Source organism: Aquarana catesbeiana, linkage group LG07 (assembly GCF_042186555.1).
Source record: "Aquarana catesbeiana isolate 2022-GZ linkage group LG07, ASM4218655v1, whole genome shotgun sequence".
In the NCBI taxonomy this organism is placed as follows: Eukaryota; Metazoa; Chordata; class Amphibia; order Anura; family Ranidae; genus Aquarana; species Aquarana catesbeiana.
In genome coordinates, this window is record NC_133330.1 from 53,381,650 (window position 1) to 53,402,735 (window position 21,086).

General features: G+C 42.1%; 1 protein-coding gene across 2 annotated transcripts in view; it reads left to right on the top strand.

Annotated features, from left to right (window-relative positions):
• The window catches only part of SYNPR (synaptoporin), a 324,786-nt gene that overhangs the window by 183,720 nt on the left and 119,980 nt on the right, over positions 1–21,086 (top strand). The window contains exon 1 of one of the 2 annotated variants that reach the window (XM_073592171.1): positions 13,980–14,634. The exons of the other annotated variant lie outside the window; for it this stretch is intronic. Within the exon in view, the coding sequence (XP_073448272.1) occupies positions 14,611–14,634 (24 nt within the window). The 5' untranslated portion in view covers positions 13,980–14,610. Of the gene's footprint in view, positions 1–13,979; positions 14,635–21,086 lie in introns of those variants that run through there. 2 annotated transcript variants of the gene reach the window in all.

Genomic DNA, 21,086 nt, shown 5'->3' on the forward strand with positions numbered 1-21,086 from the left:
AGTGAAGGGAAATCTCCACAATGCACTGGAAAGTAATGGAAAAATCTGTAGTACGTAAGACAAAAATATGGGAACCACCATAGCCTCCATTTGAAAGTGCTACTTGTTTGCCTGTGTCACATGATGTCTACGTGTCTGTGTCTACATGTGTCACATGATGTCTATGTGTCTGTGTCTACATGTGTCATCATGATGTCTACGATGTTGTTTGATGATTTTTATCTCCAATAAAGTCTTCACTTTTGCTTCAAACATGTGAGTGTGGTCACACCTTTTCATGTTTCAGTGGCTCCATTACCAGTATTGCCAGCCATTGTCAGTAAGACAACCTGGAAACTATCTTTTTCTGAAGGCATGTTCACTAATGGGTTCCTCCCATTGTCACCAATCAGCCTGAAGATGTTAATGTATGGGTCCCCTATTAGACCGACTTTCTCGTAAGTGTTATACTGGCCATACGCTATACGAAAAATCGGACGAAATTCGGTCATTTAGACAGTTCGTTCGTTTTTCGGCCAGTTAATGGGCACAAAATCGATAATCGTTGGGACGTTTTTGAGCCGAACGAAGGACAAGTTTGGAAATTTTCTGCCAAACGAACGATAAATTGAAAGGTTAATGCGTTTCCCGTCCGAACTGTCTGCACTAGGTATATGTAAAAAAACAAACAAAAAATGCAATCATTATGTCCGCTGAATGATTTATCGGTCACTACATGATGGCACTTTACTTTAAAAACCTGTCTAGTGTGTTTTTTTATTGACACTTTTTTTCCCCAGGTGAATGGGTAGGGGTACGATGTACCCCATACTCATTCACATAGGGTGGGGGGCCAGGATCTGGGGCCCCCTTATTAAAGGGAGCTCCCAGATTCCGATAACCCCCCCGCCCGCAGACCCCGACAACCAACGGCCAGGGTTGTCGGGAAGAGGCCCTTGTCCTCATCAACATGGGGACAAGGTGCTTTGGGGTGGGGGGGCCGCAGGGCGACCCCCTGCCCCAAAGCACCCACCCCCCATGTTGAGAGCATGCGGCCTGATACGGTTCAGGAGGGGGGGCGCTCTCTCGTCCCCACCCCCTTTCCTGACCGGCCAGGCTGCCGGGGCTGCGCTCTCCCTGGGAGTTACCTTGCGGGCGCGCTCCCGAGTCCAGCATTTGTTTATAGCGCAAAAAATAAAAACCGCAGAGGTGATCAAATACCACCAAAAGAAAGCTCTATTTGTGGGAAAAAAAGGACATAAATTGTATTTGGGTACAGCGCCGCACAACTGCACAATTGTCAGTTAAAGTAACGCAGTGCCGTATCGCAAAAAATGGCCTGGTCATGAAGGGGGTAAATCTTCTGGAGCTTATTATTAACATTAAAATACAAAATAGGTTGTGTAATAGTTTTATTTGCTATATTATTTTTTTTAAATTGAAACCTTATGAAAACAGTAAAAAAAAAAACAATGCCTCTTCTTTAAACTTTTCTTACCTGCCTATTTGCAATGTACACCAAGGTGCTCACACACAGCTCAGTGTACAATTGTGGCATCTGCCAGTGGAGAGGAGAACAGGGAGAGTAAAGTGATGGTGTTTGAGCATCTTTTTTTTCATGTTGAACATCACATAATATTATTATTGCCACATTGTGTCACCATCGGTGTTGGAAGGCAACATGGTTTTTTATCATATATTTCTGGAGTTTTACTGCCTGGTTGATACGGACATTTGGCCTATGTTGGGAATTGTCGTCTTGGAATGCCATTACAGCAAGTTTACTCAGCATGGTGTTCGAAAACAAGCAATCATAAATGTTCTCACGTAGGCCTCCTGATGTGATGTATGGGGGTAGAGGAGCATCAGATAAGATCTCCTGGGGAGGTCCGAATTAAAATGACGATTTCCTGAGTTAGAGCAACATCAAAGCCCAGCTGTTACTGAAAGATGACCCGGGTCAAAAGCAGTGATTCATGAACTAATGTTGCCTCTAGAGGAGACTACAGCATGCTTCCTGGAAGATGGGCAGGAGAAGAATATACTTCCTGGTGATAAGGAAGGAGGGCCTCTTATGCATTTTCATTGGACAGAAGACTAGACAGGTGGGCAGAGGGTGTTTGTGTGGTTGGCGTCTGAGTTCGATTTAAAAGGTAATGGCTAGATCGAGTTCTTCCTCTTTTCCATTGAGCATAGCCGAGACAGCATCTTGAGGACAATCATACGTAAAGTATCCTCTATGTTTTTGTTTTTTATGCTCTGTATTATTCTTTTAGTGTTTTTGTGTTAGTTTTCTACTTTTTTATAATAAATGAGATCCTTGCTCATTTAAATTGGTTGTATACCCAAATTATTAACTTTTACCTACAGGTAAGCCTATAATAAGGCTTGCCTGTAGGTAAAATGAATACCGTATTTATCGGCGTATAACACGCATAGGTGTATAACACGCACATTAATTATAAGAGGGAAGTTTCAGGAAAAAAATTAAAATGTAATAAGGATTTAATATTTAAGCAACATAAGGGTCAGTGCCCATCTGCAGCCTCACCATTGCCATCAATGCAGCCTGATTAATGCCCATCTGCAGCCTCACAAGTGCCATCAATGCAGCAGCCTCACCACTGCCATCAATGCAGCAGCCTCACCGTTGTCATCAATGCAGCAACCTCACCATTGCCATCAATGCAGCAGCCTCACCATTACCTTCAATGCAGCAGCTTCCTATTACAGAGGCCGCCAAGTAAGCAGGAGATTCTCACAATATTTAATCTGATGGCGCTCGTCCCGCCCCCCTCCCTGTCCCCTCCGAGGCAGCTAAAATTGAAGTATTGGCATATAACACGCACACACTATTTGCACCCGATTTTCATGGTGAAAAAGTGAGTGTTATATGCCAATAAATACAGTATCTCCTAAACCTGTACGGTTTAGGAGATATTCACTTTGCATGGAGACGCTGCTGGACCTTGCCGGGAAGAAAACTCCGGCGCTGTGAGTGGCCGGAGCCGCGAACCTAGAAGAGACGCCGAGGGCAAAATGTCAGCTCCCTCAGAGTGAGGGGGAGATACCGACGCCTCGTTCTAAGGTAGGTATTTCATAATGAGCTAGTATACTAGCTCATTATGCCTTTGCCTTACAGGTTTTTTTTTTTTGTTTTTTGTTTTTTTGTTCTGCGGGTATACAACCGCTTTAAGCAGTGTGTTTATTTTTTTAGCTAACATTGTATCCTCATCATTAACCTCCCTGGCGGTATGATTATTTCAGATTTATGATGCTGAAAGCGGTACAATTATTTTGCACAAAAATTTGGCATTTTATATTGTAGGCCTGTAATTGTTAGGAATAACTCACTGAAATCTGTCCAAACAAGAGTCTGATAGACATCCCGGTTATGATAAAGTCTGAAATACAAAATCATAAATTATAATATAATAAATAACTATAAATAATTATAACAAATAATAATATAATAATAATAAAAATTATTCAATAATGTAATCAAATCAAAAACACAGAAATTTTCTCAGTTGCAGAATTGTCGCTGTCATTACTTTCAGTGTTTGTTGACGGATTTCCCCACAAATCACTATCGCTCAATTCTGCAAGTGATTCTAATTTATTATCGCTGCTTTCTAGCTGGTCTAAAACCACTTTTGATGTAAAGGGATGGTTTTGGTTGCTATGGACAATCTCCAGTTTCCAGGCAGAAAGAACAGTATTTATAATATAAAACTGCATGCAGGACACTGGAGAAACCAATAGGGACAAAAGGGATGTGAAATACATTGATACAGTAATGTAATCTGTAAGATTGCAGTGTACTGTACATGTATTGTGTGTTTTTTACTTTTTGAATTTGACACCATTCTCCGTCCCTGTGCGTTGCAACGCTCACAGGAAACGGAGCTCGGCTCTGTGATAGATTGAGCGGAGGACGGCTCGCACACAGAGCGGGGAGACATCGCAGGATCCTGGGGACAAGGTGAGTTTGCTGTACCTGGATCCTGTGATGCGATCCCGAGTGTGGCTCGGGGTTACCGCTTTTGGTGCTGAAAATCCACCCCGAGCCACACTCGGGAATACCGTCAGGGAGGTTAACCTTATCAGAAGCTTTGATAGACTAGCTAACTATAGGACTAGACAAGAGAATACACATTTATAATAAATAGGGGAAATCCAAAATCACTCCATATTTATTTCATTTGGCACCCCAGATGGGACACAAACCCACAATCTCTGGTTTAGTCGGATTGCAATGTTTATCTCCTGGATTTTTCACCGGATTAAAGCAAGCTTCACTCTCTGCAACATTGACTATTTTAATCCTTATGCTGCTAGCATTAGTAAATAGATAGGAAAAAATATCATATTTACTTGTTTTAAACTTTTTTTTGGTACATTTCTACAGTTACTTCCTGGTTTCCAGGACTAAGCAAATGATGTAAACATGATACATTCCAGGAGTCTTCAGGAGGTGAGGGGTTTTCCCTACAGTGATTTACAGCTTCCACAGCGGTACCTCAGATATGAGATGTGCACATACCTCCCAACATTTTGAGATGGGAATGAGGAACATCTATCCGCAAAAGTATGCAGGCATAGGACACACCCTGGCCACGCCCCCTTAAAGGAGAATTGTACAAAAAAACATGGTTGGTTAAACTCACAAGTGCTTTTTTTTACCACTACTATTCCTTTATATTGGCTTTTGGAATTTACAAATGCAGCAATTTAGAAATCAGATGAAAGGTTTAGCGCTGGAAAACACTTTTTGATAGACAAAAAGTGCATTTTATATACAGCTATATAGATTAGACCAAAATGAGGGACAAATGAGGAGGAATGAGGGACAGAGGGACATTGCTCCAAATCAGGGACAGTCCCTCGAAATCAGGGACAGTTGGGCGCTATGGTCATACTAACATTGATCCAAGCTGGACCAATTTAACTATGCAATTAAAATCAGACTTGGAGTTCAACGAACTAAATTTATGTAGAAAAAAACTGTGAGCAGGCAGTGCTTGCTATGTCTCTTCTGCAATAACAGACACCTACCTGCCTTCTGCTCATGCACAGCTCAGTGTACATTCCCAGCTCCCTCCGACTGTGCTGGAATAACTGACTCCCACAGGTGTGCAAGGGATGACGTCTTTCCCCCACCAGCCAATCAAGAGGCCAAAATGCCAGGACCTGGAAATAGCTGAGAAGAAGATGACAATGGCAGTGTTGCCAATCTTCAGTATATTTACGGTCAGCCAGTAAAAAAACTGGCACTTGTCTCCTGCCAGTAAATGCCAGTGACAGCAAAAGATTGCCAGTAAAGAAATATGGCTGTGAAGCTCGGCTCAGAGCTGCGCATGCAGCCGGTCAAGACCGTCCAAGTGCCTGCTGTAGTATGTTCGGGCAGCGCCTGCCAGGGGCAGGTCTGGCGGAGGCGGTGCCTGAACGTGTTGTGTGATGTAATGATGTAAGGGAGCCGAGCCAAGAGGCCAGAGCCTCATGTACGGTTCTCTGGGACGGGAGCAAGGCAACCAGGGAGTGGGACTGTCAGCGCTGTTTGGACTGGAGTAGACTAAAGGGACCACCTGGCATGGAGAGAGACTGTCACTGTGACTCAGGAGGGAACGTGTTGTGTCAATGAAGTGTCATTATCATCTGTGCTGCTGTGCACACAATTTCATGTGTGTAGACAGGGATCGGGGCACCACCAGTGCAGAGCTTGCTCAGGAATGGCAGCAGTCAAGTGTAAGTATATCTGCACGCACAGTGAGGCGAAGACACTTGGAGGATGGCCTGGTATCAAGAAGGGCATCAAAGAAGCCACTTCTCTCCAGGAAAAACATCAGGAACAGACCGATGTTCTGCAAAAGGTACAGGGATTGGACTGCTGAGGGCTGGGGTAAAGTCATTTTCTCTGATGAATCCCCTTTCCAAATGTTTGGGGCATCCAGAAAAAACCTTATCCGGAGAGGAAATGGTGAGCGTTACCATCAGTCATGTGTCATGCCAATAGTAAAGCATCCTGAGACCATTCATGTGTAGGGTCGCTTCTCAGCCAAGGGAGTGGGCTCACTCACAATTTTGCCATGAATAAAGAATGGTACAAAACATCCTCTGAGAGCAACTTCTCTCAACCATCCAAAAACAGTTTGGTGACAAACAATGCCTTTTCCAGCACGATGGAGCACCTTGCCAAGGGAAAGTGGCTTGGGGAACAAAACATCAAAATTTTGGGTCCATGCCCAGGAAACTCCCCAGACTTTAATCCCATTGAGAACTTGTGGTCGATCCTCGAGATGGGTGAACAAAACCCCCCCCACAAATTCTGACAAACTCCAAACATTGATTATGCAAGAATGGGCTGCCATCAGTCAGGATGTGGCCTTGACGTTGATTGACAGCAAGTCAGGGCGACTTGCAGAGGAAGAAGGAAGAAGAAGGTTTAACACTGCAAATATTGACTCTTTGCATAAATTGAATGTAATTGTCAATAAAAGCCTTTGACACTTATGAAATGCTTGTAATTATACCTCAATGTACCATAGTAACATCTAACAAAAAAGATCTAAAAACACTGAAGCAGCAGACTTTGTGAAAATTAATATTTGTGTAATTCTCAAAACCTTTGGCCACGGCTGTACTTTAAATTTACATTGCTAATTGCATATTGTACTTGTTTGTAGCCTAAATACTGACATTTGCACTTAAAACTGTAATTTTGCAACTTTTGAAAATGCCGGTAAAAACTTGGCTTTGCAGTAAATTTTGGTTGTCGTGCCAGTAAATTTCAATCTGGTAGTTTGGCAACACTGGACAGCGGTCAGCGAGGGATGTAACAGCTGCATCGCTGTAAGGTGGAGGTAAGTATTTCTGGAGGTTTAGTCCTGCTTTAAAGTGGTTTTAAACCCTCAGGGACAACTTTCACCTACAGGTAAGCCTAGATTAAGGCTTACCTGTAGGTGATTGCAATATCTCCTTAACCTACACGGTTTAGGAGATATTTGCAAAAAAGACTGTACCAGCTGGAGTCCGCGAACACGGAAGTCACTAAGGGAGACATGGTGGTGACGGAGGAGGGGAACGAGGACCGCTGCGGGGGCTTCGATCTCAGGTAAGTAATTCATAATGAGCTAGTATGCTATGCATACTAGCTCATTATGCCTTTGTCTTGCAGGGTATATTTTTTTTTTTTCAGAGGGTTTCCTTCCTCTTTAAGTAATCGCTGTTATCAGTTGTTAATAAAAGTTAGAGATTAGCCACCATTTTGCCCAAATCCTGTTTACTCTTAAATTAAATATGTCTTATTTAGCACATTTTACCTTATTAATAATATGGCAGCACTTTTTTTTTTCAATTTGTCCCAACTATAGAGACACAAATGTTAAACTGTCACACTTAAGAACAACCTAAATTTGTTGAACGTGACAGAACGGAACGGAACTGTCGAAAGGGTATTATGAATTTGGCGTGGGACTTTGTAATAAGGCCATACCACCAGAAAAGTGTTGCAACTGCTTCATTGAACTGTCCTGGCAGTGTTTTAACAAACTAAATGTTGTTTACTGAAGAATTACATCTATTTCAAGCAAATGAATAAAAGGTACAGCTTGTCGATATCACCGCCCCTTTAACTGCACAGAACATTCTTTTCAAAGCTTACAAGACTTGTCAGTTCAGCATGCAAAATATGAATGGGTTCAAAGGCTTTGATTGGCACCTCTGAAGTCTCAGATCCCAGATGTACATAAGGTCTAGCTTGGGAAATATCCAGTAAACTCAATCATGCAGATCCTAAATTACACATATTAGCAAAGTGTAAGAGAAATCTGGCATCACGCAATAATAGGGAATCACTGCGTGCCGTTTACTGTGTGCTGGAGAGAGAATTTATTACACCCACGGTTTACATCTATTCTGATCATAGTGATCAGGTTCAAGTCCTGATCTATCAAAATCTTGTTGTTAAAGTATATCTAAACATAGAAGCCAAAATGTTATATATTGCAGCTTATCAGTTCTTAGATGTGGTAGCTGAATTAGTTTTCTTTTAAGACTTTTTCCCCTTTCACCTGGTGGTCTAGCTAGTAAATCTGTTGGTTTTTAAGTTCCTTTAAAGTGTCTGTTAAGGCACAAGTATAAGTCTATGCCAGCCCCTCTATGATACTCAGGCATAGCACACTGTATATGTGTTTTCTAAAAGCAATGCTTGTGAATACCTATTTAGAGCTGCCTCCAGGCTGGTCACGTGACACGCCACCACTTTTCAGCTCCGAGACATGGCTTCTGCAGGAGGGGCTGAGATCTCTCTCTGACGCCCCCCCCCCCCCAAAAAAAAAAGCCTGAAGGACAGTAAACTGGCCCTTTGTTTAAAAAGTTTGTAGACCTCTGCTCTTGAAGAGACAAGTTGAGCTGGATATGGTCACTGCAAAAGAGAATAGTATGAAGAAGAGCATGCACTCAAACTGATGATGGTGAATGCCACCAAGCATTGTTAGGACTCATTTACACTTTCTTCAAAATGTGTCCTATTCACACATTTTTCATTTGCTTTGCCTTGCTTTGCTTCGAAAATTACACTCCATGTCCCCTCCTTGGTGCTTCAAAGCATCTCCAAAGCTTCCATAGAAGTCTAACAAAGTTCACCAACAGCACCTGCAACTTTTGAGACTTTTTTTCAGAGTTAGCTTCACTTTGTTTAGGAGGAATTACAGGTATGAGATATCCCAGGATGCACTGGGAAACCAACAAACGAACTGGAAAAGACATCATCAGCAGTCACTTTTGGTTGACGTGTATATATTCTGGGAGTGTCTGGTGCAGACCTCACATCTGGTGTGCATCATGGAGCAGCAAGAAGGTGAGCAGGGTCCAGACTGGAGAGGAGCAACTAGCAGATGGCACACATGGTGTGAAACATGGCAATGCTATACAGGGGCGGATCCAGAGCCTATTCTCGGGAGGGGCACTGCCATAAAATTTTGCGGGCAATTTGTCGGGGCAATGGCTGGTGTTGTCGCTTCAATCATCACAGCACCATGGTTGTTATGGTGTCAGGATGATTGAGGCGCATTATTTATATTATTACATTGTAATGTAAAATGAAATCGTTCAACTCACCATAATGCAGAAGCATTGGGAGCCCTGGGCGTGTCACTTGCTACCGTCGCCTGCAACCAGATGCAGTGTGTCACTTGCCAATGTCGCCTGCCACAAGATGCGGATTGTCACTTGCCAATGTCGCCTGCCACAACATGCGGATTGTCACTTGCCAATGTCGCCTGCCACAACATGCGGATTGTCACTTGCCAATGTCGCCTGCCACAAGATGCGGATTGTCACTTGCCAATGTCGCCTGCCACAACATGCGGATTGTCACTTGCCAATGTCGCCTGCCACAACACGCGGATTGTCACTTGCCAATGTCGCCTGCCACAAGATGCGGATTGTCACTTGCCAATGTCGCCTGCCACAAGATGCGGATTGTCACTTGCCAATGTCGCCTGCCACAATATGCGGATTGTCACTTGCCAATGTCGCCTGCCACAAGATGCGGATTGTCACTTGCCAATGTCGCCTGCCACAACATGCGGATTGTCACTTGCCAAGTTGCCAGTGGATGTGTCCCAGAGTGAGGGCGGGCAGTGAGATATTGTAACTCATTACCTCATGTAAATCAGAATATGCATGCAAAAGCATGTTGCATTGCAGCCATCTTGGTACACCTTCACTTCCTTGTCAGCAGTAAGACTAGAGTTAGAAGTCGGCAAGCAGACATCTTTATACACCCACTGGAGTCTTGCTTTTCACAGTTATATTTAACAGTAAACTCAGCTTATTTAGTGAAATATAAGTTGAGTTTACTGTTAAAAATAACTGTGATAAGCAAGATTTTGGTGGGTGTATAAAGATGTCCGCTTGCCGACAAACACCAGGCTTACTGTGGACAAGTGCGGGAGTACCAAGATGGCTGCGACGCAACGTCCCTTCAGTCACATTATCAGAAGGGGAGTGGCTTCAACACCTGCCTGCTTGCTGCCTCGGCCTCGCTCAGCCTCAGTCACACGCCAGCCGCCCGTTTCGGGCCGGCGGCATGATTACTTGCTCACCCGCCAGCTCAGGGCTCAGCTCACCTGCTCGTATGTTCTCGGGGGGTGCAATTGCCCCGTTGCCCCCCCCCTGGATCCGCCCCTGATGCTATAGTGGAAGGTGAACGGGACTGGAAAGTGAGGACTGAGTGGCAGAGGAACAGCAGAGCTGTGGGACTGTAGCAGGAGAAAGTAGCAGATGTCACACGTGGTGACATGGGAGCAATATAGCAGGAGGTGAGCAGGGACCAGAGAGAGAGAAGGATCAGAAAACCAGAGGATCAGCAAAGCTGGGGGTTACTAGTGAGTGGTGGATCAGCAGAGCTGGGATTTACTGAGAGGGGGATCAGCAGAGCTGGGGGGTTACTACTGAGCGGGGGATCAGCAGAGCTGGAGGGTTACTACTGAGCGGGGGATCAGCAGAGCTGAAAGTTACTGAGGGGGGATCAGCAGAGCTGGGAACTACTACTGAGCGAGGGATCAGCATAGCTGGTGGTTATTACTGAGCAGGGAATCGGCAGAGCTGGGGGTTACTATTAAGCGGGGGATCAGTAGAGCTGGGGGTTGCTACTGAGAGAGGGGTAAGCAGAGCTGGGGTCTACTACTGAGCAGGGCATCACTTGATTTTTGACGCTCACCTCTAGTTTTCCATGGCAATGACTATTGGCTTCTTCCCCATCTATGCTTCTATCTTTTTGCCACCATCTTTTTTCAGCTGGTTTTGCTAGTTCATTGACTACCCTGGCACAAATATTTTGTCACATCTAGCCCATGGTTTGCTGGTCCACCCATCATCCATACACTATCCCAATAGGGCCACTCTACCCAGCCTTTTACAGGGCGGCAGCTGTGCACTGGATCATGTGTGATGCCGCACTTCTGGGTAGGGGGCGCCTGCCAGCTGCTCACTCCCACTGTGATTACACACAGACAGGAGGAAAGAGATGGAGCTTGTTTCCCTGCAAAGCAAGGAATAAATTCCATCTCTTCCCGTAGTAAAAACACCTCACATAGTATAGTAAAACACTGATTAGACACACAGTTAACACTTTGATTGCCCCTGGTGTTAACCCCTTCCCAGCCAGTGTAATTTGTACAGTGACAGTGCATATTTTTTGGCACTGATCACCGTATTAGTGTCACTGGTCCCCAAAAAGTGTCAGTTAGTGTCAGAATGTCCGCAGCAATATCTACAGTCCCGCTACAAGTCGCTGATCACATTCACCACCATTACTAGTAAAAAAAAAAAAATGGTATATTGGTATATTGATTGGTTTGCTGTAACTTTTGCACAAACCAATCAATATACGCTTATTGGGATTTTTATTGTTACCAAAAATATGTAGCAGAATACATTTAGGCCAAGATTTATGAAGAAATTAGATTTTTTTTAATGTTTTTTTTATTGGATGTGTTTTATAGCAGAAAGTAAAAAACATTGTTTTTTTTTCAAAATTGTTGATCTTTTTTAATCAGCACAAAAAATAAAAACCGCAGAGGTGATACAATACCACCAAAAGAAAACTTTATTTGTGGGGAAAAAAAGGACATGCATTTTATTTGGGTACAGTGTTGCATGATCGCGCAATGTCAGTTCAAATAATGCAGTGCCGTATTGCAAAAAAATGGCCTGGTCATGAAGGGCGGTAAATTATCCAGGAGTCAACCTAGATAGCAAGGATTACTGTGTTGAATTGTAAGTCTGTTAACTTGCTGCACATTTTCATTGGCAAGCTGTACACTCGCAGAGCACTTGAAAAACAAGTTCTAAATTTGCGTGGCAAGTATCTAGTAAGAGCAAAGTTGCAGTGGTGAGTCTACAGCATGAGCTCTGCAAGTCTACAGCATGAAAGTTCAGCCACAGTGCCCCCTGTGGTGGGATGACTATTACACAACATAACTGAATGAGAACTTGCAGAATGTTTGGAAAGAAAGTTGATCTGGAGTCATGCAATGCGGACAGGGTTGCCACCTTTTCTTCAAGTCAAACCCGAACACTTTAGCGGCGCACAGCAATTTTGTTTTATACATATATTTTGCTAATAAATAACATTTATAATCATATGAAGTTAGTAACAAGAGTCCTCTTTACATCAGAGTCCACAGAGTTCCCCTTTTACATCTGAACTAGCAGAGTTCCCTTTCACTGTAAGGGGGAACTCTGCAGACTCTGATGTAAGGGAGAACTCTGGGGGATGCTAACATAAGGGATGCTCTGGGAACCCTGATTTAAGGGGAAACACAGAGAACTCTGATGTGCGGAAAGAACTCTGATGTAAGAGGGAACACTCTGACCTCTGGTGTAAAGGGGAACTCTGATGTAAGGGGTGCTCTGAGAACTCAGATTTACCTTAGTGTACTCACTCAGAGGCAGGAGATAGAAGGGGGGAGACTTCAGTCACAGACAGGGATGGATGGTGAGCTCACTCACCCCTTGGCAGTCAGCGCCTCTCATCCAGATGTATCTGAGGCTGCTGGACTTCAAATTTCTGGCCCCACTTTCCTTTTCTGAGGCACAGCCCTGGGGATGGGAGTGTGGGCAGACACAGAGGGGTAGGGGGCAGGAGAAAAAGGTGCAGATCGAGCCCTCTCTCCTCTCCCGTCTGTGTGTGTGTGGAGGGGGGGATTGTTAGTGCTAGCTTTGGGCAGCATGAAAGAGAGTATAACAGACACTCTCAGCTTAGACAATTGCAGCCAGGAACCCTGCTGGGAAGCCATAGTGCAGACTGCATAATGTGTCTGGGTTTCAGCCAGTCTGAAACCCGGACGCATGATTCCAAACCTGAACTGCCCAGGTGAATCCTGGACAGGTGGCAACCCTAAATGCGGACTTGCTGCAATTGTGCAACAAACTTGTGAATCCTGGCAAGTCTAGCAATAGCTTAAAGTTTTGCTCAGAGTGGCCCGAATCTGCTCTTCTGGGGTCCCTTGGCGGCTCTCTCGTCTCCTCCCCGCATCAGATAACACCCTGAGAGAAGTGCTCTCCTGGGGGGTTAACTTTCAGGAGCGCTCCCGAGTCCAGCATTCGGCGTCCATAGACGCCGAATGCAGGACTCGGCCCCGCCCCCCCGGCGGCCGCATAATAGGATTTCATTGACAGCAGCAGGAGCCAATGGCTGCGCTGCTATCAATCTATCCAATCAACAGCCGAGAACCCCCGGGCAGAGAGACAGCGCATCCCCGTGGGACAAGTTTGAGAGTTCAGGTAAGTAAAACCGGGGGGGGGGGGCTGGGGGCCGGTCACTGACAGGTGTTTTTTTCACCTTAATGCGAAAAAGGTGAAAAAACACAAAACTTTACAACCCCTTTAAAGTGGAGTTCCACCCCCCAAAAAAATGTAATTAATGTGCATAAAAAAAAGTAAAAAAAAACATTTGGAGAAAATTTTTTTTTTACTCACCTCTAAATGCCTGTTGCTAGGGGGTCCCTCGTAGTCTCGTAGTCTCCTTCAGCGCCTGGGCTCTTGACATCACTTCCTTCGGCGCAGGAAGGGAGATCAGCTCTGCCCCCTCCCTCTTGTCAATCATCTGGAACACATCACAGGTCCCAGATGATTGCGCGGCCAATCACGGCACGCAGCGCCGCTCGCACATGCGCAGTGGGTGCCCGGCTGTGAAGCCACAGCCGGGTGCCCACAGTTACAATACCGGCACCGCCGAGCGGAGGGGGAGAGGAGTGGGGCTTCGATCCCCCGCATCGCTGGACCCTGGGACAGGTAAGTGTCCAATTATTAAAAGTCAGCAGCTGCAGTATTTGTAGCTGCTGACTTTTAATTTTTTTTTTTTAAGCGGAACTCCTCTTTAACAAGTCATTTTCAAATTTGCAGCACAAGTGCTCGCTATCTGGGAAGTAATTAAACCCCACCGCACTTTACAGGGGCATTCAAATACATGACTGTGCAGAGAAAAATGCCTGCTAGCGGTGATGAGCAGTGTAGCAGAGATAGTGCCCATATTTCACAATTACTATGTGAGAGATGTAATTCAGCATAACAGTGTTAACAACATTAACATCATTTAAAGTAATTGTTTTTTTAATCATTTCATAAACTGTAACTAGAAAATCCAATCTAGCTCATTGGAAGAAAAGTTCTTTCTTTCCAGCATGATGCTGAAGCCACCCAGTAAATGTCTCCTCCTCTTTTGGATGTATTTGTGAATCTATACATAGAGAATTCAGTTCTTGGCTTGTGCTATGAACCTGGAGTACAGCTAAGCTTCCAAAGGCAGAAGAGGTTTTCTGCAGCAAGTTTAAGTATCTCGCAGATCTCACAGCCTTACAAAGGGCTTTGCACAGTAATCTCTAATGTTATGACAATTCTTGCCAAGAGGAAAGCGGGGATTTTTTTTTCTTGGTTGGTCTAACGTCTCACTTTCTCGGCATCAATTACACTCCTGCTTCCCTTGAGTTACTGTACTTTATGCAAAGGACAGGCAAGCGCATCTTTCTGCAAGAGAGCTTTTGGAAACATTGCTCATTTTAGCATGCAACAACCTTTGCTTAATTTCCAGAGGAAAGAGTCGGAATATAAATTTCTTTGTAAATGTGTATGGTGATATTTGCTCCGGTAAGTGATATCATAGCACTAAAACTGTCTTTGCTTTTATTTTTTTTAAACTACTATGCTTTATATTAGAATTATGCTTCTTTTGCATCGCACAGTTTTTTTTTTTTTATTTTAATCATTTTTATATATATTATAATTTTTTCATATACATTATAATTCTTACATACAGTTTTTTTTATTTATTTTAATCATTTTTATATATATATTATAATTTTTTTATATGCATTATAATTCTTACATACAGTTTTTTTATTTATTTTAATCATTTTTATATATATTATAATTTTTTATATACATTATAATTCTTACATACAGTTTTTTTTATTTATTTTAATCATTTTTATATATATATTATAATTTTTTTATATACATTATAATTCTTACAGTTTTTTTTATTTATTTTAATCATTTTTATATATATTATAATTTTTTTATATACATTATAATTCTTACATACAGTTTTTTTTATTTATTTTAATCATTTTTATATATATTATAATTTTTTTATATACATTATAATTCTTACATGCAGTTTTTTTTATTTATTTTAATCATTTTTATATATATTATAATTTTTTTATATACATTATAATTCTTACATACAGTTTTTTTATAATTCTTACATACAGTTTTTTTTATTTATTTTAATCATATATATATATATATATATATATATATATATATATATATATATATATATAAAATTATAATTTTTTTATATACATTATAATTCTTACATACAGGTTTTTTTGTATTTATTTTAATCATTTTTATATATATTACAATTTTTTATATACATTATAATTCTTACATACAGTTTTTGTATTTATTTAAATCATTTTTATATATATATTATAATTTTTTTATATACATTACAATTCTTACATACAGTTTTTATTTTACTTATTTTAATCATTTTTATATATATTATAATTTTTTTATATACATTATAATTCTTACATACATTGTAAACATATTTTGTAAAGTGATATAGTATGTATCATAATATATAACATTTTATATTGTATATTGTAAAAAAATACAAATATGTGCTATGAAATCAAAGGTGTCTATTGATGAAGAATGTTTTAAACAATGCAAGATTTGTGTTTGCAGTTTTCTATATCATTATTCATCCAAATGACGTGCAACGCTTGCATAGAGTCGAGGATTTTTTTATTAGACAAAAGAGGAAAAAGCAACAAGGATGTAAAAAGTGCCATCACCGATAGCAACCAATTGGAATCCTTCTTTCACCAATTAGAACAACAAGACACTTGACTATTGATTGGCTGCTATGGGTTTTTGCACTCTGCTTGAATTTTTACATTGGTAACTCGCATGTAATATTTAACTAATATTTATTATATTTATTTACCCAATATTTATTTACCCAAATTACTTTGTATTTTCAGTGTTCTACAATTAGTATAAAGTGCAATGATACAAATCAACCAATCACATTCAGCTTTCAATGGCTCGGAACAACCAGAGCAATGAAAGACAATTGCTGATTGGTGGCAAAGGAATACGACTTTTTTGCTCCTTGTCTTAGGTAAACCTGAAAATGAATTTATGGATTGGTAGCCCAATTGGATAGTTATGAAAACCAGGATTACAAAAGAAGATTCAATAGTAGTTGTATGTTTTTCATACATCTGCTATATTTAATTAGTGTCCAATTTCTTCATTTCTGCCTTATAGTTTATAACTAGAACATGTCGAGTTGAATTTCCTTAGACTGTGGGGATTCCTTCAGAGATTGCTTTGAAGCTTTGTCTAAAAATAATCTAATTCTTTAATCCTTTGTGACAAAATGAGAGTAAACCCTTGTGCTTTGTATAAGATTCTTGGACATTTATTATATGGAATAAATAAGTCACTGAAACCATAATTCTGTATTATTGTCATAGCCTTTTAGTTCTGATCTCATGAATTCTTTATAAATGATATTGATTGAAATAATACATTAACAAATGATATAACTGTTCTGCTAGGATTTGTTTAAAGCTATTTTATTTATGGAGATCTTAAGGTTAGAGACCGTTGTTAAAGGTAACCCTCATTCAAAAATGTAGCTGTGAGGTTAATCAGTACACTTCAGGTGGTACTTTCCCATTAGCCTTGGAGGTGCTCTGTGGATCCTTGCTTCATGGGATTAGAGGGATTATATATTAAGACAAACTGAATGGACAGCCTGATTTTTAGCACCTTCTTATGTTGATACTGCTATCACTGCACAAACTGTAGTTGAAAATTTGTGATTTTGGCAATCCTCTATGTATACCTTTGACTGTACAATGGGGAGTTGCATAGGCTTTGATGTTTGCTCAGGCACTGCAAATAATATTTCAAAATGGTAATGCCTACACTGAATTTATTGTTGCATTGTAGCATTAATCTGGGTACTAACAGACAAAATTGGTGATGCTACATATCATACCTTTTGTTTGTAGAGGGCAAATTCCTTTTGTTTGTAGGGGGCAAATTCCATTTGTTTGTAGGGGGCAAATTCCATTTGTTTGTAGGGGGCAAATTCCATTTGCAATGTCTTGGAGAGATTAGTAATGTGTAGTACTGTATAAAATGATTCCACAAGCTGCTTTTAATTAGTTAAAGGTAATGTTTCTGGAAGGAAACATGGAGTTGCTTGACTGTCAAAATTATCCTATGATTTTAGTATATTGAGTGAGCAACAAGATAAAATTAGTTGTACACCAAAATTCATCTATGTTGACTAAGCCCTAACGAAGGGTGAAAGGTCTCAGCAGGAGAGCAGATTCAACAGGGACGCAATGGAGGTGATTTACTAAAAAACGGAGAGTGCAAAATCTGGTGCAGCTGTGCATGTTAGCCAATCAGCTTCTAACTTCAACTTGTTCAATTAAAGTGATACAGTAAAACCTTGGATTGCGAGCACACATAATTCGTATCAGAAAGATGCTTGTAATCCAAAGCACTTGTATAGGAAAGCGAATTTCCCCATAAGAAATAATGGAAACTCAAATGATTCGTTCCACAACCATTTATTCATAAATCCTTCAGTTTATAGTCCATATAAAAAGATTATAGCAATGTGATAGGCTGTGTAACAGTAAAATGTCCATCCACAAATGGAAGCCTCCACAAGGGGGATTAGAAGCAAACTGCAGCAGGCGCTACAGAATATAAAAAAGAAGAGAGGCGTCTCTAAGTGTAGCAATATGGTTACATTTAATAAAGGTACAACATTTAGCAACTCCCCGGATGCCTGCATACTTAGATGTGCCTCTTTTAATCATCAACCATGTGAGTTGCTAAATGTTGTGAGTTGCTAAATGTTGAGGAGGAGACATTGGCGGCAGGTGCTCAAAATTTGGGGGGGGGGGGCGCAAACTGAGATTCTAAAAAAAAAACATCAATTGCAGCCTCACTGTACCATCAATTGTAGCCACTGTACCATCATACACAGCCACTGTGCCCATCAATTGCTGCCACTGTGCCATCAAATGCAGCCACTGTGCCATCAAACGCAGCCACTGTGCCCATCAATTGCTGTCACTGTGCCCATCAAACGCAGCCACTGTGCCCATCAAAAGCAGCCACTGTGCCCTATAAAATGCTCCCACTGTGCCATATCAAATGCTCCCCCTGTGCCATATCAAATGCTGCCAGTGTGCTCCCCGCCCGCCATCTGCACTTACCCTGTCTTGGTAGGATAGCTCCTCGATGCTCCTCAATGTTTTCTCCCGTCCTCTCTTCCCGTCCTCTGCTATGATTGAACACCTGATAGGCATCCAATCACAGCGCCTGTCATTTCAGCCAATCAGGCTACGGGTACCAGATCTGAGCACCTGATTGGCGGAGAGGCGGTTTAGTGTTAGGAAAGCGAATATTCATTCACTTTTGTAACACAGCTGAGTATGGCGCTCGCAGGTCACCTTTTTTGATACCTATTAGAGCCTATGGATCTAATTAGGTGCTTCAAAAACACCCCCCCATCGCTGTAATTCAGGCGCCCGAAAAGGGGCCGGGCGCCTGAATAGGGGGTGGCAGTGGCGCAGGGGCGGATCCAGAGCCTAGTCTCGGGAGGGGCACTGCCATAAAATTTTGTGGGCAATTTGTCAGGGCAATGGCTGGTGTTGTCGCTTCAATCATCACAGCACCATGGTTGTTATGGTGTCAGGATGATTGAGGCGCATTATTTATATTATTACATTGTAATGTAAAATGAAATCGTTCAACTCACCATAATGCAGAATCATTGGGAGCCCTGGGCGTGTCACTTGCTACCGTCGCCTGCAACCAGATGCAGCGTGTCACTTGCCAATGTCGCCTGCCACAACATGCGGATTGTCACTTGCCAATGTTGCCTGCCACAAGATGCGGATTGTTACTTGCCAATGTCGCCTGCCACAAGATGCGGATTGTCACTTGCCAATGTCGCCTGCCACAAGATGCGGATTGTCACTTGCCAATGTCGCCTGCCACAACATGCGGATTGTCACTTGCCAATGTCGCCTGCCACAAGATGCGGATTGTCACTTGCCAATGTCGCCTGCCACAAGATGCGGATTGTCACTTGCCAATGTCGCCTGCCACAAGATGCGGATTGTCACTTGCCAATGTCGCCTGCCACAAGATGCGGATTGTCACTTGCCAATGTCGCCTGCCACAAGATGCGGATTGTCACTTGCCAATGTCGCCTGCCACAAGATGCGGATTGTCACTTGCCAATGTCGCCTGCCACAAGATGCGGATTGTCACTTGCCAATGTCGCCTGCCACAACATGCGGATTGTCACTTGCCAAGTTGCCAGTGGATGTGTCCCAGAGTGAGGGCGGGCAGTGAGATATTGTAACTCATTACCTCATGTAAATCAGAATATGCATGCAAAAGCATGTTGCATTGCGGCCATCTTGGTACACCTTCACTTCCTTGTCAGCAGTAAGACTAGAGTTAGAAGTCGGCAAGCAGACATCTTTATACACCCACTGGAGTCTTGCTTTTCACAGTTATTTTTAACAGTAAACTCAGCTTATTTAGTGAAATATAAGTTGAGTTTACTGTTAAAAATAACTGTGATAAGCAAGACTCTGGTGGGTGTATAAAGATGTTCGCTTGCCGACAAACACCAGGCTTACTGTGGACGAGTGCGGGAGTACCAAGATGGCCGCGACGCAACGTCCCTTCAGTCACATTATCAGAAGGGGAGTGGCTTCAACACCTGCCTGCTTGCTGCCTCGGCCTCGCTCAGCCTCAGTCACACGCCAGCCGCCCGTTTCGGGCCGGCGGCATGATTACTTGCTCACCCGCCAGCTCAGGGCTCAGCTCACCTGCTCGTATGTTCTCGGGGGGTGCAATTGCCCCGTTGCCCCCCCTGGATCCGCCCCTGCAGTGGCGGCCATGGATAGATTCATGCAATGCTAGAGGGGGTGGCAGGAGAGAGGGGGCGGCCCTTATGGACGCACAGCCACTGGGCGGAGACTATCGCGTCTGCTCCCCTCACAGCCTGGATGCCGAATGAGGGAAAGATGGAGGGTGAAAGCGACGTCAAACGTCACTTCGGCCCAATGCTCTTAAAGCCATAATGTCTCAGTCCCAATAAAAATTGCAGATCGCTGCCATTTCTCGTAAAAAAAAAAAAAAATTATAATAAAATGCCATAAATCTATCCCCTATTTTGTAGACGCTATAACTTTTGCGCAAACCAATCAATATACGCTTATATATTGCGATTTATTTATTTATTTATTTATTTATTTTACCAAAAATTTGTAGAAGAATACATATCAGCCTAAACTGAGGAAGAAATTTGTTTTTTTATATATTTTTTGGGGATATTTATTATAGCAAAATGTAAAAAATATTGCTTTTTTTTCAAAATAGTCTGTCTTTTTTTGTTTATAGCGCAAAAAAAAAAAAACGCAGAGGTGATCAAATACCACCAAAAAAAAACTCTATTTGTGGGAAAAAAGGGGGTAAATTTTGTTTGGGTACAGCATCGCACGACTGAGCAATTGTCAGTTAAAGCGACGCAGTGCCGTATCGCAAAAAATGGCCCGGTCAGGAAGGGAGCAAATTCTTCTGGGGCTGAAGTGGTTAATGCATTCCTTGCATTAAGGTAAAAAAAGTTTAGGCATCAGCATCCCCCTTTTTTGACCTTCCTGTGCTGCATTGAAAGAAGAGGAATTGTCTTGGGCCACACATAAAATACATGAACAATAGGAATAGCTGATGAGCAGAAAAACTTGGGCAGATCACAAGTTAACGATCAATAATATAGATATTGTACCTATCTGAGTAATAAAACTTAGTTTTTAAAAAATATTTTTTATTATAAAAGTAATAGAGGGCAACATACTAGTGCGGTATTTGACACTTTATGTGATAAACTAACGCATCAATATCTGGATGAATGTAGTAGCAAATCTCAACGAATTCTCAAGGTGCCCAACAGATATTTTGCTTCT